Source organism: Misgurnus anguillicaudatus, chromosome 1 (genome assembly GCF_027580225.2).
Source record: "Misgurnus anguillicaudatus chromosome 1, ASM2758022v2, whole genome shotgun sequence".
Lineage (NCBI taxonomy): Eukaryota > Metazoa > Chordata > Actinopteri > Cypriniformes > Cobitidae > Misgurnus > Misgurnus anguillicaudatus.
The window spans coordinates 19,092,578-19,115,474 of NC_073337.2; the positions used below are offsets into that span (position 1 = coordinate 19,092,578).

Here is a 22,897-nt window from a genome sequence, read left to right on the forward strand (position 1 = left end):
TTAGCTGAACTTCCCCATACAGTAGGTATCCCCAAGACAACGTTCCTTACCGCCTCCACGAGGCTGCCGGCGCTCCCGTGTGCCAGGGATAAGGAGTCTCTACGCGTGACCGGAGGAACCGTGAGGGACACGGGTCGCTGCGTCCTGCTCCTGCTGTGGTTGCCGTTACTGTCGCTGTACCACGAGCTGCAGTTCACAGACGGCATGCTGCTGTTGAGTTTTTCGTAGGATCCGCTGCCCTCCAACCGGAGAGACGGGACAGGCTGGTAGCACGGCCCTCCTCCACCGCGGCCGCTCGGACTCGCGGGGGGCGTGGAACACAGACGTGCGAACAAAGTCGGGGAATGACTTCGTCTCAGCAAGGGACTCAACCCTGCCACGGCCAAAGCCTTTGAATATGAGCAAGTAGATATTTTGAGTGAAAGAGATGAGACAAACCTCAGTAGAAGAACGTCAGTGTGTGTGAGCTTACCTGATGATGCACAAGGTGCAGTGGTAGTGCAGTCTTCTGAGAAACGTCAGGTCTGTTATGCTTTCTCAGACACTCCAGGTGAAAGGAAGACCGTCGACCTGTGTATATATATGTGTGTATTTGATTCATTTGCAGTTACAAAAATGAATTATTTGTTGAGTATTTCCACAAGAGGTTTTTGCAGCAGGGGAGGAATTAAATCTTATTGTTTCCTATTAAAGAACTATAATTACATGGGAACTTAATGACTAAGTCAGATGTTGATTCAATAACACCAAGAGACTTTTTGACTGATTCAGACTACTGGTCATACTGTGTTTTTACTCGTTTTGTTTAGCCATTACAATGTAGATTCATCGTTATTGAAGGAAAACACTGGATTCCCAGACAACGGATCTGCACCAGATCTGGGCCGAAGTCGGCAGCTCTGGCGCGGATCCACCCTGGAGTCGTCTGCTTGTTGTAATGATGTTTTCAGCATACTGAATGATTTCAGGTCTTTACCTAGTGCAGTGGGGCAGAGAAAGGCCCGTCGCCGTGGAGACTGCCACGGCCTCCTCTCCTCCCCAACATCCCCCTCCACCATGGGAGATAACTGTTTGCTCTCTTCATCCTGAAACTCCATCCTGCCCAACCACATGCACAGATATTCACATTTCAGCTTATTTTAAAGAAACTTAAACAAATTGCACAATTCAAAGACTAAAGTTTGAATCAGGAAAGGAAGTTTGAAGCCATTGTAAAATACAATAGCCGACATACATCTCTGACCAAACACACACATCATTCACATCAATGAGAATCATCATCATTGAGAATCACATCATTCACTCACCCTTAATTAATTCCAAACCTTGATCTACTGAACACAACTAAAGATATTTTGAAAAATCCTCAGAATATCTTCCTTCGTGTTCATCAGAACAAAGAAATTTATACAGGTTTGTGACAACATGAGAGTGAGTAAATGATGACAGAATTTTCATTTTTAGGTGAACTATCCCTTTAAACATCTTACAGTTTGGAATATGATTTTTTTTACTTGGCTTTTGTATTATGATTAAGCTTAAAAAATGCTGGGTTTTAACAAAAAATGTTGCGTAGTATTAACCTATTGTTGGGTCAAATACAGTATAAACATTTTCTGGATTAATTTAGAGGAAAGCACCCCCGTTTTTCAATATTTTACTGTGTTCTTGCCTCAACTTAGATAAATGAATGTGTACACTTGGTCTTTGTGCAGCGTGTCGTGAATGTGTTGGCGTTTGGCCTGGCCCCGTTCATTCCTAGGGATCCAGGCAGGAGTTAGTTTGGAAGCCACCAAGCACTTCCATGTTTTCCCTATTTGGAGACTCTTGCGTGAGTGGTTGCACGGGTAAGTATGGTGGCACAGAATAAAGCGTGCCAATTTTTTGACTGGGTAAAAATGAGAACTATATTGTATGGCGGAAATGCACTTAGTTTGCGGCACTTCAACCTCTGCGCGCAGTAACATCATCACTCAGCAACAGCAAAGAGCTCGTAAGCGCGTTCAGACGCTGATGACGTCTGCAGCACCTGCCGCCAGAATAAAGTATAGTAACACGATCAAAACACTACCAAAATGGCAAAAATCTCTGAAAAGTGACAAGGATGCAGCACAGAATTGATAATATTTTGCATATTAAACACATTAAAAGACAAGTAACAGATTAATAGACGCTTCTTTGATTTTGAGGTTGCATGCAAAATCCATTTGGCTTTTTAAAAAAACCGAGGGGGCAAGTGCCCCCTCAGTTTGAATTGGCATGACGCTTCTGCTCCTGACTACTCCCCCTTTTGCTCAATTGTCCATCAATATTACTGCACCCGAAGTCAAGTGCTGCAAACTAAGTGCTCTTCCGCCATACAATATAGTTCTCATTTTTTATCCGCTTAAAAAAGTCCCCACTTTTTTTGTCCCACCATACTTGCTCGTGTAGCTACTCATGTAACAGTCTTTGAATAGGAAAAAACATGAAAGTGTTTGGTGGCTTCTAAATTCATCCCTGTTTGGATCCTAAGGAATGAATGGGGCTAGGCTAAATACTACAACATTCCCAACCCGCTGTACAAAAATTAAGTGCACGCATTGAAAAAAGATAGGTATGTATTAATTTGTCTAAGTTGAGGTAAAAACATAGTAAAATGTTAAAAAATGGTGGTGTTTTCCTTTAACCCAATAGCTGGGTTCGTCAAAAAAAAAAACATAGCATTCTTTAGATTGTAGTTTTATTGATAAATATAACTATTTAATGAACACTGGTGTTTTACATTATTGCCTTTTCTGGTGTTTTTTCTAAAAGCTAAACTACCACAAGGTTGTGTTTTAAAACAGCTCCTAAGATTTCAGTGCCTAAAACACCCCTTAAAGGCAGGATAGGCAGAAATGATCTAAAAAAAACTTTTTTTCATGTAAGTACTCTGAAAAAGAGAGTATAAAAATCGAGTGTCTGTAGACGTCTCACCACTGTTTTAAACTGTTTTAAGCTCATTTTTCCATTCACTCCACCCCCTCGCTTCTGGGGTTCTTCTAAAGCCACGCCCCCAAAACACATTAACGCGCGACGCCGGCTCTGCTGGGAGAACCATCATTTATTTGAGACGAGCGGAGAGGAAGGAGCGCGGTGCATGTAGTAACATCATGTCAGAATCACATTTAATAATACACCTAACTTTATCACTATGAATATAAACAAACAGGATGGCTATTAGTACTTACTATTAAGCCAGTGTTTTGCATGGAAGAGTTTCCATGATGAAAGCATTGTTGACTCTGATGAGGACTACACGGCGGAGACAATACCGCTTCCGCATCGTCGACTCGAGGAAAAGCCACGCGATATTTACTTTCGTTTGATTTCTTCCGTTTATTTATTTTTTTGCCATGTTTGCCTTCGCTGACTGGATATGCAGGTACTGTGACTTCTGAATGCACTTTCTCTGCCATACTTTTGCTCTTCCTAGAGTGCCTCGTCCACGTTCAAATCAATCGGGTGTCCGCATGTGTGGGCAGATCCCATAGCAACAGGGGTGGTGCCATGGTCGCGAGAGAGAGTGATATTCGCGCAAGCTAATCGTTTGTTTCGTCCCGAATGGAAATTATTAACTGTTTAAAACAGTCGTGAAAGGTCTACAGACACTCGAGTTTTATACTCTCTTTTTCAGAGTACTTACATTTTAATTATGTATTTGTATATAAACACAGTTTAAACAAATTTGTAAAATAGTTTTTTAGATAATTCCTGCCTACCCTGCCTTTAATTTTGGACCAGCAAACCAGTCATAAGTAGCACAGGTATATTTGTAGCAGTAGCCGAAAATACATTGTATGGGTCAAAATTATTGATTTCAAAATTATTTGTATGCAAAAAATCAGTAGGATATTAAGTAAAGATCATGTTCCATAAAGATATTTTATAAATTTCCTACCATAAATATATCAAAACATTTATTTTGTAATTGGATTCAGTGCTAAGGACTGCTCTCAATGTATTGATTTATTGCATCCTCAGATTCTAGATTTTCAAATAGTTGTATCTTGGCCAAATATTGTCCTATCCTAACAAACTATACATAAATGGAAATCGTATTTATTCAGTTTTAGATGATGTGTAAAACTGAAAATTACAAAAAGTATTACATGTCCATTGAGAGCATGGTCTGATCTCTCTCATCTAGAAACGTTTCGTCGTACGTCTCGTCGGTAGACTCTTCTTCCCGCCGTATTATGGGGAGGCGACTGTCACTGGAATCAGAGCTACACACAAACACACAGATGAACTATAAGCTCCTTGTGCTTCTTTATCATCAAAGGCTTCAGTAAAGCAAGTAAATATCACCTAAACATACAAGAAACAGCTGTTATTTTCTCCTGAAGCATTCTCATAAAGCTGTTTTAATGTGTACACAATCAATCGTACAGCCACAGCCTTGCTGTCTCTAATTGGCTGTTTTAGCAGATTGTGTCACATTGCAGAAACACTGAAATTATTCTGGACGCATTATGAAACTGACTTTGATAAATAGAAGGGGCACTTCATAAAGACTAGCAGGAATTGTTAGGAACGAATTTTAGGATTGCGCTGCATACATCAGCACAAAAACATGTCATGGGTGTTATTTTGGGGGGGGGGTCTGAATGAAAAGCCCCTCCTGTACAGCTTGGAAATGACCAGCGGGATGACCGTCAAAGCAAAGTTAAGGTTAGTATTGATGTTATGCTAAGCTTGCACATGCTCATACATCAGGGAAGCCGTTTGCAGCTGACGCTATTTGCGAAAGTGGATCTCTCGACACACATTTTTTCAAGCGTAGCATGGAGGGTAATTCTCTCTGCCCCGAGAATTTTGTGTGTACGACATGAACTTTAGATCCACCCTAATATGGAGTAAGCATACAACAGCACTCCATAGTGATGAGGTCTCTCTCTCTCTATCTTTCTGATTGGGGGAGAGGAACGTACCGCATAAATGTGTCATAGAAACAGGTCCTGGTCCACATGAAATAATCAGAGGGGGAGACAGATGACAATCAGATTTTGACAAATCTGAAAATTAACGGCTAACGTGGAGCAGAACCACACCATACCAGAGTATGTGTTGATTTTATAGCGAAATTGGCGTTTAAATCACATACTTGACTCCAAACAACAAAAATGTCACATTCATCGGTAGACAGCATACCTTTTGTTGGGAAAGCACCATGTGGGCCGTGGCAGTGGGACGGTGGTAAGGGGAGGCCCCGTCTGTCCATCCACCGTACTCACGGTAGGTTTGGGGTACCGGTGTCCGATGCCCGTGTTGTTTGCGTTGTTTATGTTTGCGTTGGATCCTGAGGAAGAGTAACTGCTTGGAGTGAACGTCGAGTCCATGAGCTTCTGATGTGATGGGGATTCAGGTTCGCCAGGACTCCCGGACTTGCTGATGTGCAGTGGTCGCTGCGTCGTGAAGGATTGTGGGAAGGATGCATGGCCGTCACTTTGGTTGTAGTAGTTGACGTGGTTACCAAAAAGGCCACCAGATCGCTGCAAAGACAGATCAACATGACAATCAGCAAATACTCAATAGTGCATAAAAGCAGTTACGCTTACAGCTCCAAATTACACCTGGTATGAAAATGCATCTCAAAAAGGTGAATTGTTACTGAAATGTAAGGAGTAGGAACATCTACTAGAAACCGAAAATGTAAAGCAACTTGGCAACCTCCATTGATTTAAAGGTACAGTATGAGTTTTTAGCAGCATCTAGTGGTGAGATTGAGAATTGCAGCCAACCTTAAAGGGACACTCCACTTTTTTTGAAAATATGCTCATTTTTCAGCTCCCCTAGAGTTAAACATTTGATTCCTACCTTTTTGAAATTCATTCAGCTGATCTCTGGGTGTGGCGCTACCACTTTTAGCATAGCTTAGCACAATCCATTGAATCTGATTAGACCATTAGCATCACTTTAAAAAATAACCAAAGAGTTTTGATATTTTTCCTACTTAAAACTTGACTCTTCTGTAGTTACATTGTGTACTAAGACAGACTGAAAATTTAAATGAAATATACTCTGATTCTGGCGTAATAATCAAGGACTTTGCTGCTGTAACATGGCTACAGCAGGCGTAGTGATATTATGCAGTGTCCGAAAATAGTCCCCTTGGTTACTTTCAATAGCAAAATCACATCTCTTGGTTTTCCGTCGGTCTTGGTGCACGGTGTAACTATAGAGGAGTCAAGTTTTGGGTGCGAAAAGTGTCGAAACTTTGGTTGTTTTTTGGCGCGATGCTGGTGGTCTAATCAGATTCAATGGATTGTGCTGAGCTGTGCTGGGGGTGCTGGCGCCGGACCCGGAGATCGGCTGAATGGATTCCAAAAAAAAAAAAATGTTAATTTTAAAATGAAATGAGAAGCTACGGTAGCTGCTACAGGACAAACATGTCGTCGTCTGAGACAACGTAGGGATAAAACGCGCTCTGTATAGCAGTTTGTCCGTTTAGGGCTACTGTAGAAACATGACAGCGACTTCCATCTAAAAGGACCCACGGTGTATGTAGGTAAAAACGGCTCATTCTGAAGTAATACAAACAATACAGTTCATTATGTAAAGTCTTTATACACCATTGCATTACTGTCAGGAGATCCTCCTTAAAGTTACATTGCATCTTTAGTGCTATCCGATGTGCCATGCATCCCTGATTAATTTCATTCAAAGGAATACAATGTGCATCCATCGTCACATGATGGCATAAACATTAGACATACCAGGTGTAAATTAAGCCAACCACATAGACAGCACAAACCGCTTTACTCCTTCAGTTCACTCTGCACTCATATTCAGACAGCAGTAATGTTCTTGACTCCAAATGTCTCTCAACATCACTGATGACTGAAAAAAACTGAACGATTTATCATCCTTGGTTACGTTAACCTAAAAATCATGTAGAAAAGTCTTACTGCACTACAATGATGGCAAAGCGCGTGTCACTAGTGATTTCTTGATGAAATCTTTAGGTGATAAGCCTGTAAAATTTGAAAATCAAACCAAAAAAGAACCTACTTAAAATGAACAGCATGAATATTATGATACGTCTCCTAATACCAAATGAAAAGAGACATGAATCTAATCAAGCGGTTCGCTTCAGCAACCCTTCGTCCTTGGAGAAGGGTGATGCGCCGTAGATGACTATGCTCTGCAGGTCTGATCCATGCAGGTGGGCAGAAGCGATGGCGTGAGCAGAGTGGAGGAAAGGAGATAAGAGGCAATATCAGACCTTTACCCTGAAGATATCATCCTCGGACGCAGCACACACGGTTTCTTTCATCGCTCTCTCCAGTTCCTCCTCCGTCGTCAGGTCACCCGATATCGCTCGCCTGATCTCAGGACCCATGTCATGTAGTGTACGCAGGCCAGCCTGGTCACAACACACACACACACACACACACACATAAAATTCAATTTTCTGAAAGTGTCGCTAAGATTCTTCACAGAAAAAATTTTAACACACAAGAAACTGGCTAACAGGTTACAGTATATAAACATAATATACAGGGATTGACATGAAGATATGCAAAAATATTATCATTTAGCAATGACGAAACTTTAGCAAGACTGATCAATTCTATAAGGTGCTATAAGAATTATGGTTTATAAAGTTAACATTTATGCATTTGGCAGACGCTTTTCTGTATTTCTACATTTATTTATATATGTATTTATTTATTTATTTACACTTAATATATTTATTTATGGGTCAATGACGTGACGTTTATTATTTTGTGACCCTATGGTTCAATTAAATGTAAAAGGGTTAAAATTTCAAAATAAATTTGCAGATTAATCGCATACATTTTTCTTTTTTGAAGTCTAAAATTTTTGGTTTTATTTCATTTAAAAGAATATTTGGGGGATAATTGCAAAAATGTCAATGTGGTATAACCGGTCTGTGTCAATTGGTGTAACTAGTATTTTTTTAAATGAAAATATAATTGTATAGACCGTTTCATCAGTAACAACATAAACAAGCGGCTGTCGCGGTCCGCATGAACTTCCGGTAAACTCCGCTAAGAATAAATAACAACAAAGTTCGTTAAACGTAGTTTATTTATATAACAAGCAAAAAAATAACACATAGATTACCTAGGAAACCAAAACATTTGTTATTTTCGACAAGGCATTTGTTTAAGAGATCAGTTTAGCAACTAGTCAGACCATCAAAAAAACGACACCGGAAGTAAAGTTCGGATCCAGACGTGTATCACGTGCGTCCGATGAAACCGTCTATTCATAAAAATGTGGAATAAAATATAATCATCTAGTTTAGTGTAATATGATTTTTTTACATACATTTTTACATAATTTGTCAAAGATTATTTAGAAAACAGAGCTGTTTATAACATATGTCAGGACAAATATTACAAAACACATTAAAATTTATATTTAGTAATAACTAATAAAATGTATTTTAGTATGATATTTTAAAATGTGTGTTTTTTTTGTTGTTTTTTATGATTACGCTTACATGCCATCAAGACTGATAAAATAGTTAATATTTCTCATTTTTTGGTACAATTGGCGTTTACACCATTTGACATTTTTAGGTCCATTCAGTCTTTACTTTCATAAAAATTGTGCAGATGTAATTTTTTATTGCATAAAATCAACATAAATACACTATGTGCATTGAAATAAACCTGCACTGCAAAAAACTACTTTCTTACTAATTTACTTTCTTATTTTTGTCTTGTTTTCAGTAGAAATATCCAAAAATTCTTAAATCAAGATGTATCCTCTTGATGAGCAAAATGCCCCAAGAAAACAAGTCTAGTTTTTAGACAAAAAATATATCAAAACAATCTGCCAATGGGGTGAGAAAATTGTGTTTGAATTAAGTGTTTAAGATAAAATAAATCTTATTTCAAGTTTTTTTTTCTCACCCCATTGGCAGATATTTTTTGCTTGTTTTAAGCACAAATTCGCTTAAATTGTATGTTTTTGTCTACAACAGACTTATTTTGATAGAAGATGCTAGAAAAAGCATCTTAATTTAAGAATTTTTAGATATTTCTACTGAAAACAAGGCAAAAATACTAAGTAAGAAAGTCTTTTTTTGCCGTTTGATTCATGCTTTTAAAACAAATTTTTTAAAAAGATTTTGAATTTCTCATCTTGCCAAACCGTTTTTGTCACTGAACGTTTGTATGTATTTTTTTATTATTTATTTACTAATTTACACTTAAGTCACTTTTCGTCCTCCATAGATACCGTGCTGATATGTCCTGTTATTTCCCAGAAAGTAAAAGTGTACTTTGAACACACCTGCAAAGAAAGAGCGGTCTTTGGGGGAATCTTGGACACCAGGCCCTGTTCCTTTCGTTTCTTAAATTTCCTGAAGTATTCCTGAATCAGGAATGTGGCATAGAACTTCCCAACTGTGACTTCATCATCTGTAGAGCAAAAGCAACAAACGTAATCAAGAAAACCGAGCCAAAGCATGACACAAATAGCTGTGTACTGTAGGTTCACATGCGCCACACACCTCCAGCAGGGGGAACGACTTGATCCAGCAGCTTCATGCTCGTCCTCTTCCAGATCTTCTTCACGATCGCCCTGAGCTCCTCATTTGCTTGCTCCAGATTACCTATGGCACATACACAGTGACTGTTTTGCAGTATTAAAGTAATGAAATCATATAGGGGTTAATGTCTGTATTGTTTATTTGTTTATTTATTCTTAGCATCTATGGCTATATTTATGTTGAGAACTGGTTAATCCACGAACAAGCTGGGGAATTTCGAGGGAATTTGCGCAGCGTCACTGCAGTGACACTTTGGGGACGCCTCCAGGGGTAAGTGCGTCTCAATGTGTATATCAAATTCAACCAATGGTGAGGCTTAACGACAAAGACAGGGTGACGCGAGAGTCAGGAAGTATATCGCTATCTGAAATATTGCCAAAGACGCCGTTACAGGGACGCAGGAAGTATGGCAAGGGAGACGCAGCGTCTCGTTCCCTTCTCAGGAAACAACAGTTACATACGTAACCTGAGACGTTTTCATGTGTCAAACACAACTATGCATTTAAAGCTAACAGTTCAGAAACTTTTTTCCATAAAACTTCTTGCATAACATAGATTTAAAGGGATACTTCACCGATTTAGGATTCAGCTTTGTATCTGTAGAAACCCGGCAGTATTACTGAATGACCATGTTTCCCTCCCTCGTTTCCCCCTGGGAGGGGAGGTGTCTGCATTTTGGTTCTGCGGGGAAGTCCTCCGATGATGTAATATGACGATTTTTGCATCGTCGGAGGACTTTTTTGCGGAGCCGGGGTGCGGATGTCTCTCCTCTCGGGGGGAGGTGATGGAGGGAGGCATGGTCATTCAGTGGTGCTGCCGGGTTTCTGCGGATACAGAGCTGAGTGCTAAATCGGTGAAGTATCCCTTTAAGCACTTTCAATGACCTGTATCTATGCATGTACATTTTCAAAAACTTTCCAGGGCCTTGAATTTTTTCCCCAGATTCACAAACTTTCAAGGATTCGTGGGAACCCTGATTTATATAGGAAGATTATACATGATGCATTATTTCCACACCTTCGGTTTTGATGCGCAGGGCCGTCCGCACTAGAGCAAAAAGGGTTGCGTTGAACATCACCGTTCCATCACTATTGAGAGGCATGTTCATGGACACAAGCCGCTATACACATAAATAAATAAAGTCAGAAAATGTCACAAAATGAGTGAAGAATGTGTAAGTGTGTTTACTAAAAATAAACATATTTAATCTTTTAAAAAAATGAGGCAAGGTTTATGTTGGGGTTCAGTTAAAATAATTGTATTTTGCTTTAAATGTTATAATGTCAGTACTAGTGCTCATTTAGGTAGTTAGGTATTGTGTGCAGGTGTGTACCTTGCATGCCACTCTGTGCGGACAAAGTTTTCCAAAACCAAGGGGAGGCTGAATCCTGCGCAGTAACGTCACCACATCCAGATGTTTAATCCGACCCCTAAAACCACATCATAATATATCTCAGATCTTAACCTTACACACACAAAAAAAATGATCTAGGAGCAACAGAGAGGAAGTGTGATTGAACGCAAAACATTAAGTGACTGACTTGGCTTCAGGGTCGTATTCTGCCCATATCCTCTTAAACTCATCCAGGTGATGCGGCCCCAGTATCGACCAATCACGTGTTAAATAGTCAAAGTTGTCCATGATGACAGCCACAAACAGGTTAATGATCTGTGGGAGAGAACAAAATCGGTATCATTTCATGCTAGGAAACCCGTAAATCGCGTTCGCTGTTGCTTGGATTTCTGTAAACATTGTTCGGAGGGTACAACAGATGCTGCCGGGGACACGCTTTAAAATTTCACAGCTGTTATAAACAGTTGTTTACTAGAAGGGTTCACTCACCAGAAAGGCGCAAAGCATGTAAAAACTAACAAAGTAGATGATGGCAAAGTGGCTCCCGCAGGCTTCGCTTGTATGGCCGACCTCTGACCCCGTCTCACACGGACGGTTTGGAGAACAGGCCAGCATGATTTCCTGCCATGCCTCCCCTGTAGCACACCTAAAAACACAAACATTCAATATAGTAAGAAAGAGACGGAGAGTAAAAGATAGAAATGTGAAGGGCAAAACTGACCTGAAGAGCAGCAAAACAGCCTGAGGAAACGTCTGAAAGTTGTTGTTTCGGTTGATCTGGCTGTTGTCCCTCAGGCCGATTTTACCAAACATCTGTTGAGTCAGGACACGTTACCCATCATGCATCATTCAATACAACACTGGACAAGTACAGAAGATACAGAACAGGTTGAACGATCTGGATAGAGATCCCACCTGCATCCCAATGACGGCGTAGATGAAGAACAGCATTACGATAAGCAAAGCAACATAGGGAAGAGCCTGTGAAGGAAGTGAAAGGATATGGAAATTAATAAAAGATACTTTATTTGTATCATTTAGGTACAGATACCAATTTGAGGTACTAATATGAACTGTTTAGGTGCAAATGTGTACTTTGGGTAGCTACGGACCATTTTTTGACAATTTTTGAAAGCAAATTTTGGGTCACCCAAACAGATAAAAAGAGACAACTAACATCGTTCTCTTACCTGAAAGGATTTAATGAAGGTCCAGAGCAGCGTCCGAATGCCTTCTCCCCGGGAAAGAAGCTTCACCAACCTCATCACGCGGAACAGCCGAAAGAATGTGATTGAGATCCTGGCATTATCTTCTGTGTTTTGAAGGCCCTTTTTTAGCAGACACACATATATTCATGTTCGTGGAAAGTCACACAAACATACACAACCCATGCACCCTGAACAATTCAAACTGACGCACACACATTAAAGTTAGTATGTCTATAAAAGCAAATTACAGTGAACACTTCCACCAATAACAAACTACAGAGACAGATGTCTGGTGGCTTTATGAATACATGACAGTACTTCAAATGAATGCAAAGCGTTTCTAGATGTCCACTGCCACCACAACACAAAACAAAACACTGCTTAATCTATCCAGCTAATAATATATCAAATTAATTCATATCCTATTGTAAACTTATCATGGAAGCATAATGTTATATATGACTGTAGTTTAGTTTCTCTACATGTTAAGTTACATTGATGAGAAACCAAACTACAGACACACCATCTCACACACTTGACTTAAATTTTCCTAAATGTTGCATTTTACCCTGGTGTACATATATTTATATTAAAGACCCCATGAAATCAGAGTTTTAAGAGTCCATGCACTGTGAAAATTCCTTGTTGCACTTAAGTTTAACTTGAAATAATAAGTAATTTCAACTTTTTTGACTAATTATAAGTTGCTATAAATTATAAAAAATTGTAATAATTTAAGCAAATTCAACTTTATTTTTATAATTTGTACCAACTTATCACTAGTCAAAAAAGTTGAAATTACTTATTAAGTTGTTTAAAGTTAAATTTTCAGTGCAACAAGGATTTTTTTACAGTGTAAAGTTTTGGAGGCATATACTGTATTTGCAACAAAATTCCTTAACATAAAAAAATACTTTTAGAAGATATATATGAAGAGTTCATATGTAAAACCCTCTTAAGTGCGTCTTGTAAATGAGCATTTTTTTATCAGGCTCTTATGTTTAGGTTCATTTCAGTTTAATTGCAATGAAAAGGTTATTACTTAGTATTTAAAATGTCTTGTTTTCACAAAATTAACTAATTCCCGGCCAGCCCTTTTTTCTTTTGAAATGTTGCCTGTTTTTTTTGTGATCTTCACAAAAGTTTCCCAAAAAAAAACCCTTCCAGTAAAATTTTCTTCTAAAAATATATAATCTTACATATGTATAAAATATAAAAACAGACCCTCTGCTTTCAAACAAACAATAAACAAACAAACTAAACGGGAGAAAACCTATTTACATTTTTTCTCTGTTTATAAACTCTTAAATATGGGTATTTTCTTCAAACATATTTTTTTAAATTTTTTTAATTAAATTTATAAATAATTTTTTGCTTCAGTTTTCTTTATAAATTAGGGAATCGCTGTATTACAGATAACCATAAAAAGTCATCAGTAACACGTTTTTTTCATGCAAATGTTTCTCTTAAATGACAAGATATCTCGTCAATGGCAGGGAAAGAGTTAATGTCACTTTAGTAATTTCATTGGTATTTTACAAATTTGACTGTCTTTTGCTGCAAAACCCTCTAAGAACCTGTAAAAAAAAACAATTTATTTTGACAAAACATAGTAAACATTTGAAAAGTCACTAAAGATGCAAATAGAAACATTGATAAAAGTCAGAATTCAAAATTTGTAAATTAATGTATACATTTTCGCATACAAAATAAAAGTTTGTTTTTGCATAATATATGCGTGTACACTGTGTGTAATTATTTTGTATATATAAATAAACAAACACATGAATGTATGTACTTAAGAAACCATTTTTACATGTGTGTGTGTATATATGTATGTACATATGTATGTACGTATGTATGTATGTATGTATGTATGTATGTATGTATATATATATATATATATATATATATGTATATATATGTATATACATTTTCTTAAATATATGTGTGTATTTATATAAACAAAAAACTTTTATTTTGTATGCGATTTATTGTAATTAATCTTTGAGAGCCCTAGTATAAATGAAGAAACTGAACCTGAACACTAGGGGGAGCTCTTATGCATGTGGTTGTCACGTTCGGGTTGTATTCTGGTCCAAGTACAAGGGACCCAACTTTAACTCTTTCCCCGCCAGCGTTTTTAAAAAAAGTTGCCAGTCAGCACCAGCATTTTTCATGATTTTCACAAAAGTTTAATGCCTTCCAGAAAATGTTCTTCTTTAAATATATAAAAAACAATATATCAATTCAAAGAACAGACCCTCTGCTTTCAAACAAACAAAAAATATTTCATCCTACCTTCATTAGTTCTCTTTTTATCACTTCTTAAATATGGGTAGGTTTCTTCAAAAACACCCAATGGATAATAGCGGTATTGCGGAAAGCCGGAAATTCTCGTCATTGGCAGGGAAGCGTTTTCTCCTAATTGACGAGTTATCTCGTCAATGGCGGCAAAAGAGTTAAATGTGATCCGCTGTTGTTTCACATTCATCTTGCAAATTAAGAACTTTGCTAAAAAAGACATGACGTTTAATGGATTTTGCAAAAAAAAGTATTTCTGAATGGCCTGAGGCTGAGACTAAGCCTATTTGAAGGGAAAGTATTTGAAGAAGTATACGCGCTGACAGCATGTTAATATCATTATCTCATTTTTGACCTAGGTGGTGTTTAGTGGGTTTTGCATTTGAGCTCTTCATATATTTAAAAATGTATATTGATTTTTCTCCTGTCAAAATGTAACAAAAATACTTTTTAAATAGTGTATGAATTTCATGAGATCTTCAAAACAACTAATTTTTAGTCTCCACTGTCATACCTACATCTGCACACACAAGCCTGCAAAAACCATCACACAAATCAAGCAAAACTGATAATAAGCTTCATGCATGTGGGCATCGCAGAAAGTTGGCACTGCACCACACACATACAGCGATGACCACGTGACTAAAGCCAACCAATGGCAGACATTGCAAGAGAGGAGAGGGGAGAGGTCGAGCCGATGAATACACCACCAGCATATACACGTGCCTGCCCAATGCCACAGTGATAGGAGAACACGTGTCCTCATGCTGAAGTCATGTGATTAATGACAGAGGTAGAAGAGGTGACGAAATGAAATGAGAGGTGGGCTTTTGGTTACCGTTGGTCCGTACCATTGGTCTTACCACAGAGGAAGGGGGAGAGGAGGAGGGGTCAGCTGGCTTTAAAGAAAGGCAGACAGATCAAAGCTATAGCAGCGCCGACCACCCACCGTACACTTGCCACATTGTGTGTAGAAGTGTGTGCGCGTGCATACTCAGGGCTCAACGATAAGGATTGCTTCGGCTGGCCAGGTCGACCATTTTTATATCATAAATCACAAATCATTCTCACAATTTTATCTTGGTCAGCTGGATAACATTACGTATTTGGCACGGCGAAATTTACATGACCGTCAAAACAAAACAGAAAGTCTTAAAAATGGCCCCAGGTCCAGAGGGCCATCCTTACAGCTGAGCCCTGATAATTATGAGAAAGTGTTTGTTGGTGTCTTAAAACTGTTTCTTGTAGTGGAGACGCCTCATAGCACATCTGTCTTTCTGCCAGCTGAGGGCGCTACAGCACATGGTCCGTGTGGGAAGGAGCCATATGCTGGTCTGCAGCCATAGACTAGAGGATGAGTGAGTGACAAACGCAGACACATGCACAGGTTCGACATCTCTCGAGTTGAGATACTCCCTGCAGGGCTATATGTGTATGCTATTGTGTGTGATTGACTGTGTGTGTGTTTGTGTGTGTATATATAGGTGTGTTGAATTTCTACATGCAACTGATTTTTAATTTTCTGCAATCCCCTGCAGTGCCCTGATAGTTTGATATATATCTGATGTGTTTAAACAGTGTAAAAAACAATATTTGTTAAATAATGTCAACCCCCACCATGCATGTAGCACACACATTACAGAATTGGGTCAACGTATAACTCACTGCAAATGGGTGAATCTCACGAAACCTGTCAAGTTCAAATCCTGGGCATCTCACCCCAAAATCAAAAGAAAGAAATGAGACACCACATTTTGCCCGAAGAAAATAAGCCCATTTTAAAGACATTTTAAGCATTTTTTACCCCAGTTTTTAGACCAAAAATATCAACTTCAAGTGATTTTGTGCACAAAACAAGCAAAAAAATCTGCCAAAGGGGTAAGCAATTTTTTCTTGAATTTTTCTTGAATTTTGTGTTCAAGAAAATTTTCAAGATTTTTTTGCTTACCCCATTGGCAATTTTTTTTTGCTTGTTTTATGCACAAAATCACTAAAATTTGATATTTTTGGTCTTAAAACCAGACCTATTTTTTAGGGTTGTTTTGCTCATCAAGAAAAAGCATCTTAATTTAAGAAGTTTTAGGTATTTTTACTGAAAACAAGACAAAAATACTAAGAACTTTTTTCTTGAAAATCATTTTTTGCAGTGTATACTGAATACCAGTACTAAAACCTAATTTTTATCTAATTCCTAAAAATGAATAAAAAATATTTCAATATTATGGTAAAGCTGGTTGTACTGCCTAAAATTTATGCTACAATAAAAATACAGTATGAAAATTTTTTCTTTACATAACCAATAAAAATAGCTAATATTTCAGTGCACTGCAGTTATGTGAATTTTAATAGGGAAATAAGCACAATGAAGAACAAACTATTTAAAAAAATAGGCTTAATTTTGTCAATGCAAAATATTATTTCAGTTTATTTTTCTTTTAATTTTTGGGTGACATGACTTGGGTGTGTTGTCGTGAGATTGACCTAAATGTGCATCTGTGAGACACAACTAAAGGTCACGTTCAGGGGACTGATCAGTATCACAGACATTATCTCACATTGAACAGAATAAGAGATTTGATAGAAACGGGTAAACGCTGCCCCCTGGATGTTGACCAACTCAGAGCAATAAATTCAATACTTGATCGAAATTGGCCCTAAATTTAGCAAAAATGGTTGTCTGTGCCGGCCAACATCTAATGACACAGTGAGCAGGTCTACCCAGAATGCTGAAGAGCACCAAAGAATAAAAGAGAGAACATATAGATAGGAAAAACATTGATAAAAGGAAGAAAAATGCAAAAGAGAGAGAGAAAGAAGAAGCATTCGTAGAGAAGAGGATGCAATGTGGCATCGTCAGCAAGACAGAGCTGGCAAACACTCCCATCTCTCCACCCCCCGCTACTGTCCAATCAGAAGGTGAGAATCAGACAGCGCCTCCAACAGGCAGGGAGGACGAAACACTGAGAGGAGCAGAAGCGGCCTCAGGGGGAGGAGGGGTCACATTAACGCTTTTCTAATGGAGAGCAGAGTCGTCGGATTTCACTCTAATCTCCTTGTAGCACTGAGAGGAGGAACTGGCTATCAGCACGGATTCATCGGTAGCGTATTTCAAATCGCTAATCAGATTGTTTTAACCTGTTAATGAAGCATGAAAAAGTGCTCAGAGTTTTCTCAAGTAAAAAATAAAATTCGAACACAATGCTGGGTCAAAGGTCATGCTTTCATTTCAAATCAGATGCTGCATGAAGAGAAAACTCCAACCAAACCCAGTCAGTGCTGAAATGGATGTGTATAGCAAAACAGGGTGTATATTACTGAAACAAATACTGTTTGACCTTCATAAACATCTGATGATCAGAGAGACTGAATATGAAAAAGTGTAAAAACTGACCTGTAATTTTTTTAGATTTTCATACCTTTTGTAGCTTTATTAAACAGTCCTTTAAAATACACGATTCTGATTGGTCGATAGCATCAGTCTGTGAATATCATTGTAAACTGCTAAACTCTTTAAAAGCGTAGTGTTGATTTTCTATATAGTTAGTTTAAAACCCTGTTCAGACAATCAGCGACTTTCTTGCTGGGTGTAAAAAAGATAGACGACGCGACGTCGCTTCCTTCCATGGTAATGAATTGAAGCTAAAAATGTCCGACCACGCGCCAAATTCAATCACGCTAATTATAACGACACGCCCCGTTTCTATAGCATCGAATTACTAGCAAAAATGAACAATTGAACGTATATATCAGCGTGACCATCTTTCAGAAAATTTTATTGGAAGTGTAAATAATTTTTTATTTAGAGCCGATTCCCGTTCGTTTGCATGGAGAGGGCGGGGTTTATGACTTGTACTACAGCCAGCCACCAGGGGGCGATCAAAGAGCCAGCGGCTTCACTTTTCAAGATGTATGAGGCACACCCGGGTGTCACCCTTAGGAGACTTTTCTAATTTTGTTCTGTTGAGTACCGAAGAGAGACGGATGACGTGATCTCCACTGCTTTACTCTCATTGGTAGTTGCTCCCGAAGTCGCTTATGATTTGCATAAAATTGAACTCTCTCAACTTTGTTACCGGACACACCCACTTTCTGTAGCCAATGGTCGCTCATGTCGCCGTAAGTCCACACCCCTTCCTCGAAATTGAGGAGATCATGTCACTCTGCCACTGCTAGTCGCTGGTGGTCTGAACAAGGCATGAGGTCTCTTTCATCTCACTGTTTGCAGTACAGTAACACGTTTATTAGTAATATCGCTAATGCTAATAGGAAATGTGGTTAAATGACTGATGCATCGATAAATCAAATTATTTTGAATATTGTGGGGTATGCAGTTCACAGCAATGCAAAAAAAATAAATATATACTGTATGTATGGTTTTAAAGACCCTGATTTCACGAACAAGGCTTAAAGGGCCACTCCATTTTTTAGGCTCATTTTCCAGCTCCCCTTTTACCGTTTTGGAATCCATTCTGCTGATCTCCGGTCTGGTGCTAGCACTTTTAGCATACCTTAGCACAATTCATTGAATCTGATTAGACCATTAGAATTGCGCTCAAAAATAACCAAAGAGTTTTAATATTTTTCCTATTTAAAACTTGACTTTTCTGTAGATACATCGTGTACTAAGACCGAATGAAAATTAAAAGTTGGGATTTTCTAGGCCGATATGGCTAGTAACTATACTCTCATTCCAGACTTTGCTGCTGTAACATGGCTGCAGCAGGGGCAATGATATTACGCAGTGCCCAAAAACAGTCCCTTTGGTAACTTTCAATAGCTGGGGACTATTTTCGAGCACTGCGCAACACCACTGCGCCCGCCGCAGCCATGGTACGACATGGTATCGAAACTCTTTGGCCATTTTCTACCGCGATGCTAATGGACTAATCAGATTCAATGAATTATGCTAAGCTATGCTAAAAGTGAGATCGGCTGAATGGATTCCAAAACGATAAAAAAATCAAATGTTTAACTCTAGGGGAGCTGGAACATTAGCATATTTTCAAAAAAAAGTGGAATGTCAATTTAAATTACAACCCAACATGTTGGGTTCGTCTCTTTTATACCTAACGCTGGGTTGAGATGCCATTATCTAAAATCAGGTCTAAGTGATGTTTTATATATTACCTTTATTTTCCAACTAATTAAAGCAGTTACAAATTATTGCAGTTAATATCGGTATATATATATTTTTTTAGATATTCTAGTGTCTTCTGTCAAAATGAATTTGAAGGTTTATAAATCGACTCAACAATTATTGGCAAAGTTGTTCTCATTTCTATTTTTCCACTTTCTAAAAACAAATACTAAACCAATTAAAGTCCGTATTGGTACTAAAGCCAGAATATATCACCCTGAAGGCTATACAAGGTCATTCATGCCTATGTGTGCGGGTGGAAGGTTAAAGCAACTTTGTTAGTCTGGAGGGGTTGGGGAGGGTGGAAGGGTGCAGGCAGGCAGATTGAGAGAGAGAGATTACTTACGTTAACCTCTGTGATGGCTATATAAACAATAATACCCACAACAATAAGGGCATCAAACGTGTTCCATGCATCAACAAAATAATGCTGGACAGAAAAATGAAAAAGAAAAGGAGAGAGGAGAAAATAAGAAAGAAAACAGTTACACATGAACATTTAGCTCACAGAACACAATGAGAAAAAAATCATAAAACCAAATGGCGGGTGTGAGGAACGTAAGAACAAAATTGAAATCAGAGAATCCCATGATGACAAAAAGCACCTGGGACCTGTCATGCTCCACAGTGGCAGTCAAACATCCCCCAAAACCACCTTGAAAAGAACGGGCAGGGCTCCTGGGTTAGTTCAGGTGGGATTGTTAGTTACAACAAAACAACGCAGCCTGCAAGAAGAAAAACAAAAGTCTACTCCCTCCCTTTCGTACCGTAGCTCTAGCTTTCCGAAACCCTTCCCTAAACGTCTCGCCACCAGAGGGCGACCTGCCACAGCAGCCATCTTGAATAGGAAATGAGGAGCTGGAGCCAAGATTGGCAGGAAGCACAGGGGAATGAAAGACAGCAGAGATGGACAGAAGAGCAAAAGAGAGAAAGATAGAGAGAGGAGAGAGAGAGGTGGCGATGTACTTACGTTGATCTCACTCAGAATGACGTCTATAATGCTGCCAATAACGATGAGGAAGTCAAAAACATTCCAGGGGTCACTAAAGTAACCCTACACAGGACGAGGGGAAGGTGAGGGGGCAAGAGAGGGCAGTTAGAGATGCAGAATTGACCATCACTAGCGCTGCTCATACCCATGATGCATGAGCACACAATCAACATCCCAAAACGCTTGTTAGCCAATCACCATTCAGCTCTATCTATATTCCCACTTCACCCTGATAATTTTAAGCTTTAAATTACTGATACCTGGCGGTGAATCCATACAGTTTTGATTGGTGTTAACGTTCTCATTTACTGTAAAAAGTTTTTAGGCTCACCTCAGGTAATTGTGAGCGCTTAAAAGAAAGTGTTTCGCGGTCTCTACTTACACAATATCTGATTTGTGTTTAGTAGGCCAGGAAAACCCTTTAATGGATTGGAAATTGCTGCCAAGTTATGCGAGACATCTATTTAAATAGCAGCTGTTTGAATTACTGGCTGTCTAATGTCTCAAGACAGATGAGCTGCGACTTCGAGGAGGAGAGAGGAAGAGACGCTCCAAATATTTTTAGTCAAACGTGATCGTCAATCCTCGTGTGGGGCAAAACTGGGCCGTGATCCATAGTAAAACAATTCAGGTCAAAGGTATGTAAGATTAAACAAGGGAGGTCTGAGATTTCGGATGATAAGCAGTGTATTATCGAGTTGCAAAAAGAAATGAAAAGAGAAAATATAAACAAAATGAATGTCTTGTTGCCTGGAGGACACCTGCAAAAGTGGGTATTAAACAGCACATAGTGACACAATAGAAAACTTGTTTCACTCAGTGCATGCTGGGTAATGTACTGTACAGCCTACAAGCCATAATGACATTACAGACGTCTCTTGCTTTGTTAAACAAAATTGAAAAGAGCATAATCTACTGTATATTACGACTATCTTATACAGGTAGTGTGATTGTGCAGATCATAATATCAAGAAAGACAAACTACTATTTTAAACTCATAAAATACAATTGTACAGCTCAATAAATTCAGAATGTATTCTGTTAAAATCATTATTGATTCATTTAAAGGTGCAGTGTGTCAACTTTAGTGCCATTTGGCATTTAGGTTGCGAAACTGCAACCATCGACTCAGTCCGCCGGTTCCGCAGCACGCAGTGATGTCATCGTCTGAGATAATAGCTAGTCAAAGCAATGCGATTTCTTTACCAAGATACATTATATTTACTTAATTATTCAGTAAAATTATATATTATTGCTTATACCACGGGTCTGTTGAATGCTGTATTCTGATTGGCTGAGAAATGTTCCGTGGGTATGCATTAATTTCTGATAACCGCACACCTAACTTGTCAAATGTCTTGAAAATCAATTAGAAAAGCAATTTTTGTGGTAACCGTGGTATAAGAGGAATAATTGACTCCGTTCCTTTGAATTATTTGAAAATAATGCACACCCGCGATGTAACGGCTTCGCGTCGTGCCGCATTGCACCTTGGATGTGCATTATTTTCTTATAATTCAATGGCCCGTCGTCAATTATTCCTTACATATATTATTGTTACGCAGTGATGATGCAAGCTACCTCTAAAAAAAAAAATGACGACGAAGAAGAATATAGTAACGTAATAAAAACTAGGGGTGTAACGATTCTCGGTAAAGAATTAAATTGTCCAGTCACCGTCTTTAATTCGACCACGCATTTCTAATATAGTTTGGTGAAAAAAACAACGCATAAAACTGCTAATGTATGGTTCTGAATAAGCTCTGCGTGTATTTACGTGAGAGTACCTGTCCAATCAACTCATAGTATGCTATGCAAATTTGTTGCCAACCTCACGTTCCTCCTCACGTGTTGGTGTGTGCGTTTGTGTGCCGCGGACCGTTTAGCACAAAAAAGACGCTAAGGGGCTAGACACACCAAAACTTTTAAACGTGGCTAAAAACGCCTTGAGGACGCCGAATGCCAGCTGTTTTTCAGCCGAGCACTTTGGTAACTCTGATACTTGAACTGTGAGCCGGTTGGTTGCTATGGTAATGTCCCGCCCCTCCTCCATTGTGATTGGATGGCCGTGTGAGAACTGACATTGACGAGCGGACCTTTTCACTCAAAGTTGAATCTCTTTCAACTCTCGACGCTCAGCGCCAAGAGCGGAAAAAACGCAGAGCGCCGGTTTTCAGCGCGGAAAAACGCTAGCTGCTGGCTTATTTGAAAAACGCTGAGTTTTCATTGGAATCAATAGAAAACATGCGCCGGCTGCGGCGGTAAAAGCATTGGTGTGCAAGCCCCCTAATAGAGGCACCGCCAGCTTCATTTAAGTCTACTGTCAAGAAAACGTGGACAAAACTGTAAA

At 38.8% G+C, this 22,897-nt stretch overlaps 1 protein-coding gene across 11 annotated transcripts in view; it reads right to left on the reverse strand.

Annotated features, from left to right (window-relative positions):
• cacna1c (calcium channel, voltage-dependent, L type, alpha 1C subunit) overlaps nt 1-22,897 on the reverse strand; it is a 181,982-nt gene that overhangs the window by 6,782 nt on the left and 152,303 nt on the right. For 2 of the 11 annotated variants that reach the window (XM_073867656.1, XM_073867672.1), the window contains 19 exons: nt 20,527-20,610; nt 19,903-19,986; nt 15,271-15,318; nt 12,098-12,235; nt 11,823-11,888; nt 11,629-11,720; nt 11,397-11,553; nt 11,095-11,222; nt 10,887-10,983; nt 10,571-10,673; nt 9,515-9,616; nt 9,295-9,422; nt 7,250-7,390; nt 5,176-5,516; nt 4,956-4,982; nt 4,134-4,250; nt 977-1,098; nt 473-570; nt 51-389 (listed from right to left, as the gene is read on the reverse strand). In XM_073867656.1, coding sequence (XP_073723757.1) covers nt 51-389; nt 473-570; nt 977-1,098; nt 4,134-4,250; nt 4,956-4,982; nt 5,176-5,516; nt 7,250-7,390; nt 9,295-9,422; nt 9,515-9,616; nt 10,571-10,673; nt 10,887-10,983; nt 11,095-11,222; nt 11,397-11,553; nt 11,629-11,720; nt 11,823-11,888; nt 12,098-12,235; nt 15,271-15,318; nt 19,903-19,986; nt 20,527-20,610 — 2,412 coding nt within the window. The remainder of the gene's footprint in view (nt 1-50; nt 390-472; nt 571-976; nt 1,099-4,133; nt 4,251-4,955; nt 4,983-5,175; nt 5,517-7,249; nt 7,391-9,294; nt 9,423-9,514; nt 9,617-10,570; nt 10,674-10,886; nt 10,984-11,094; nt 11,223-11,396; nt 11,554-11,628; nt 11,721-11,822; nt 11,889-12,097; nt 12,236-15,270; nt 15,319-19,902; nt 19,987-20,526; nt 20,611-22,897) is intronic. The other 9 variants (XM_073867675.1, XM_073867676.1, XM_073867681.1 and 6 more) reach the window with 8 other exon arrangements.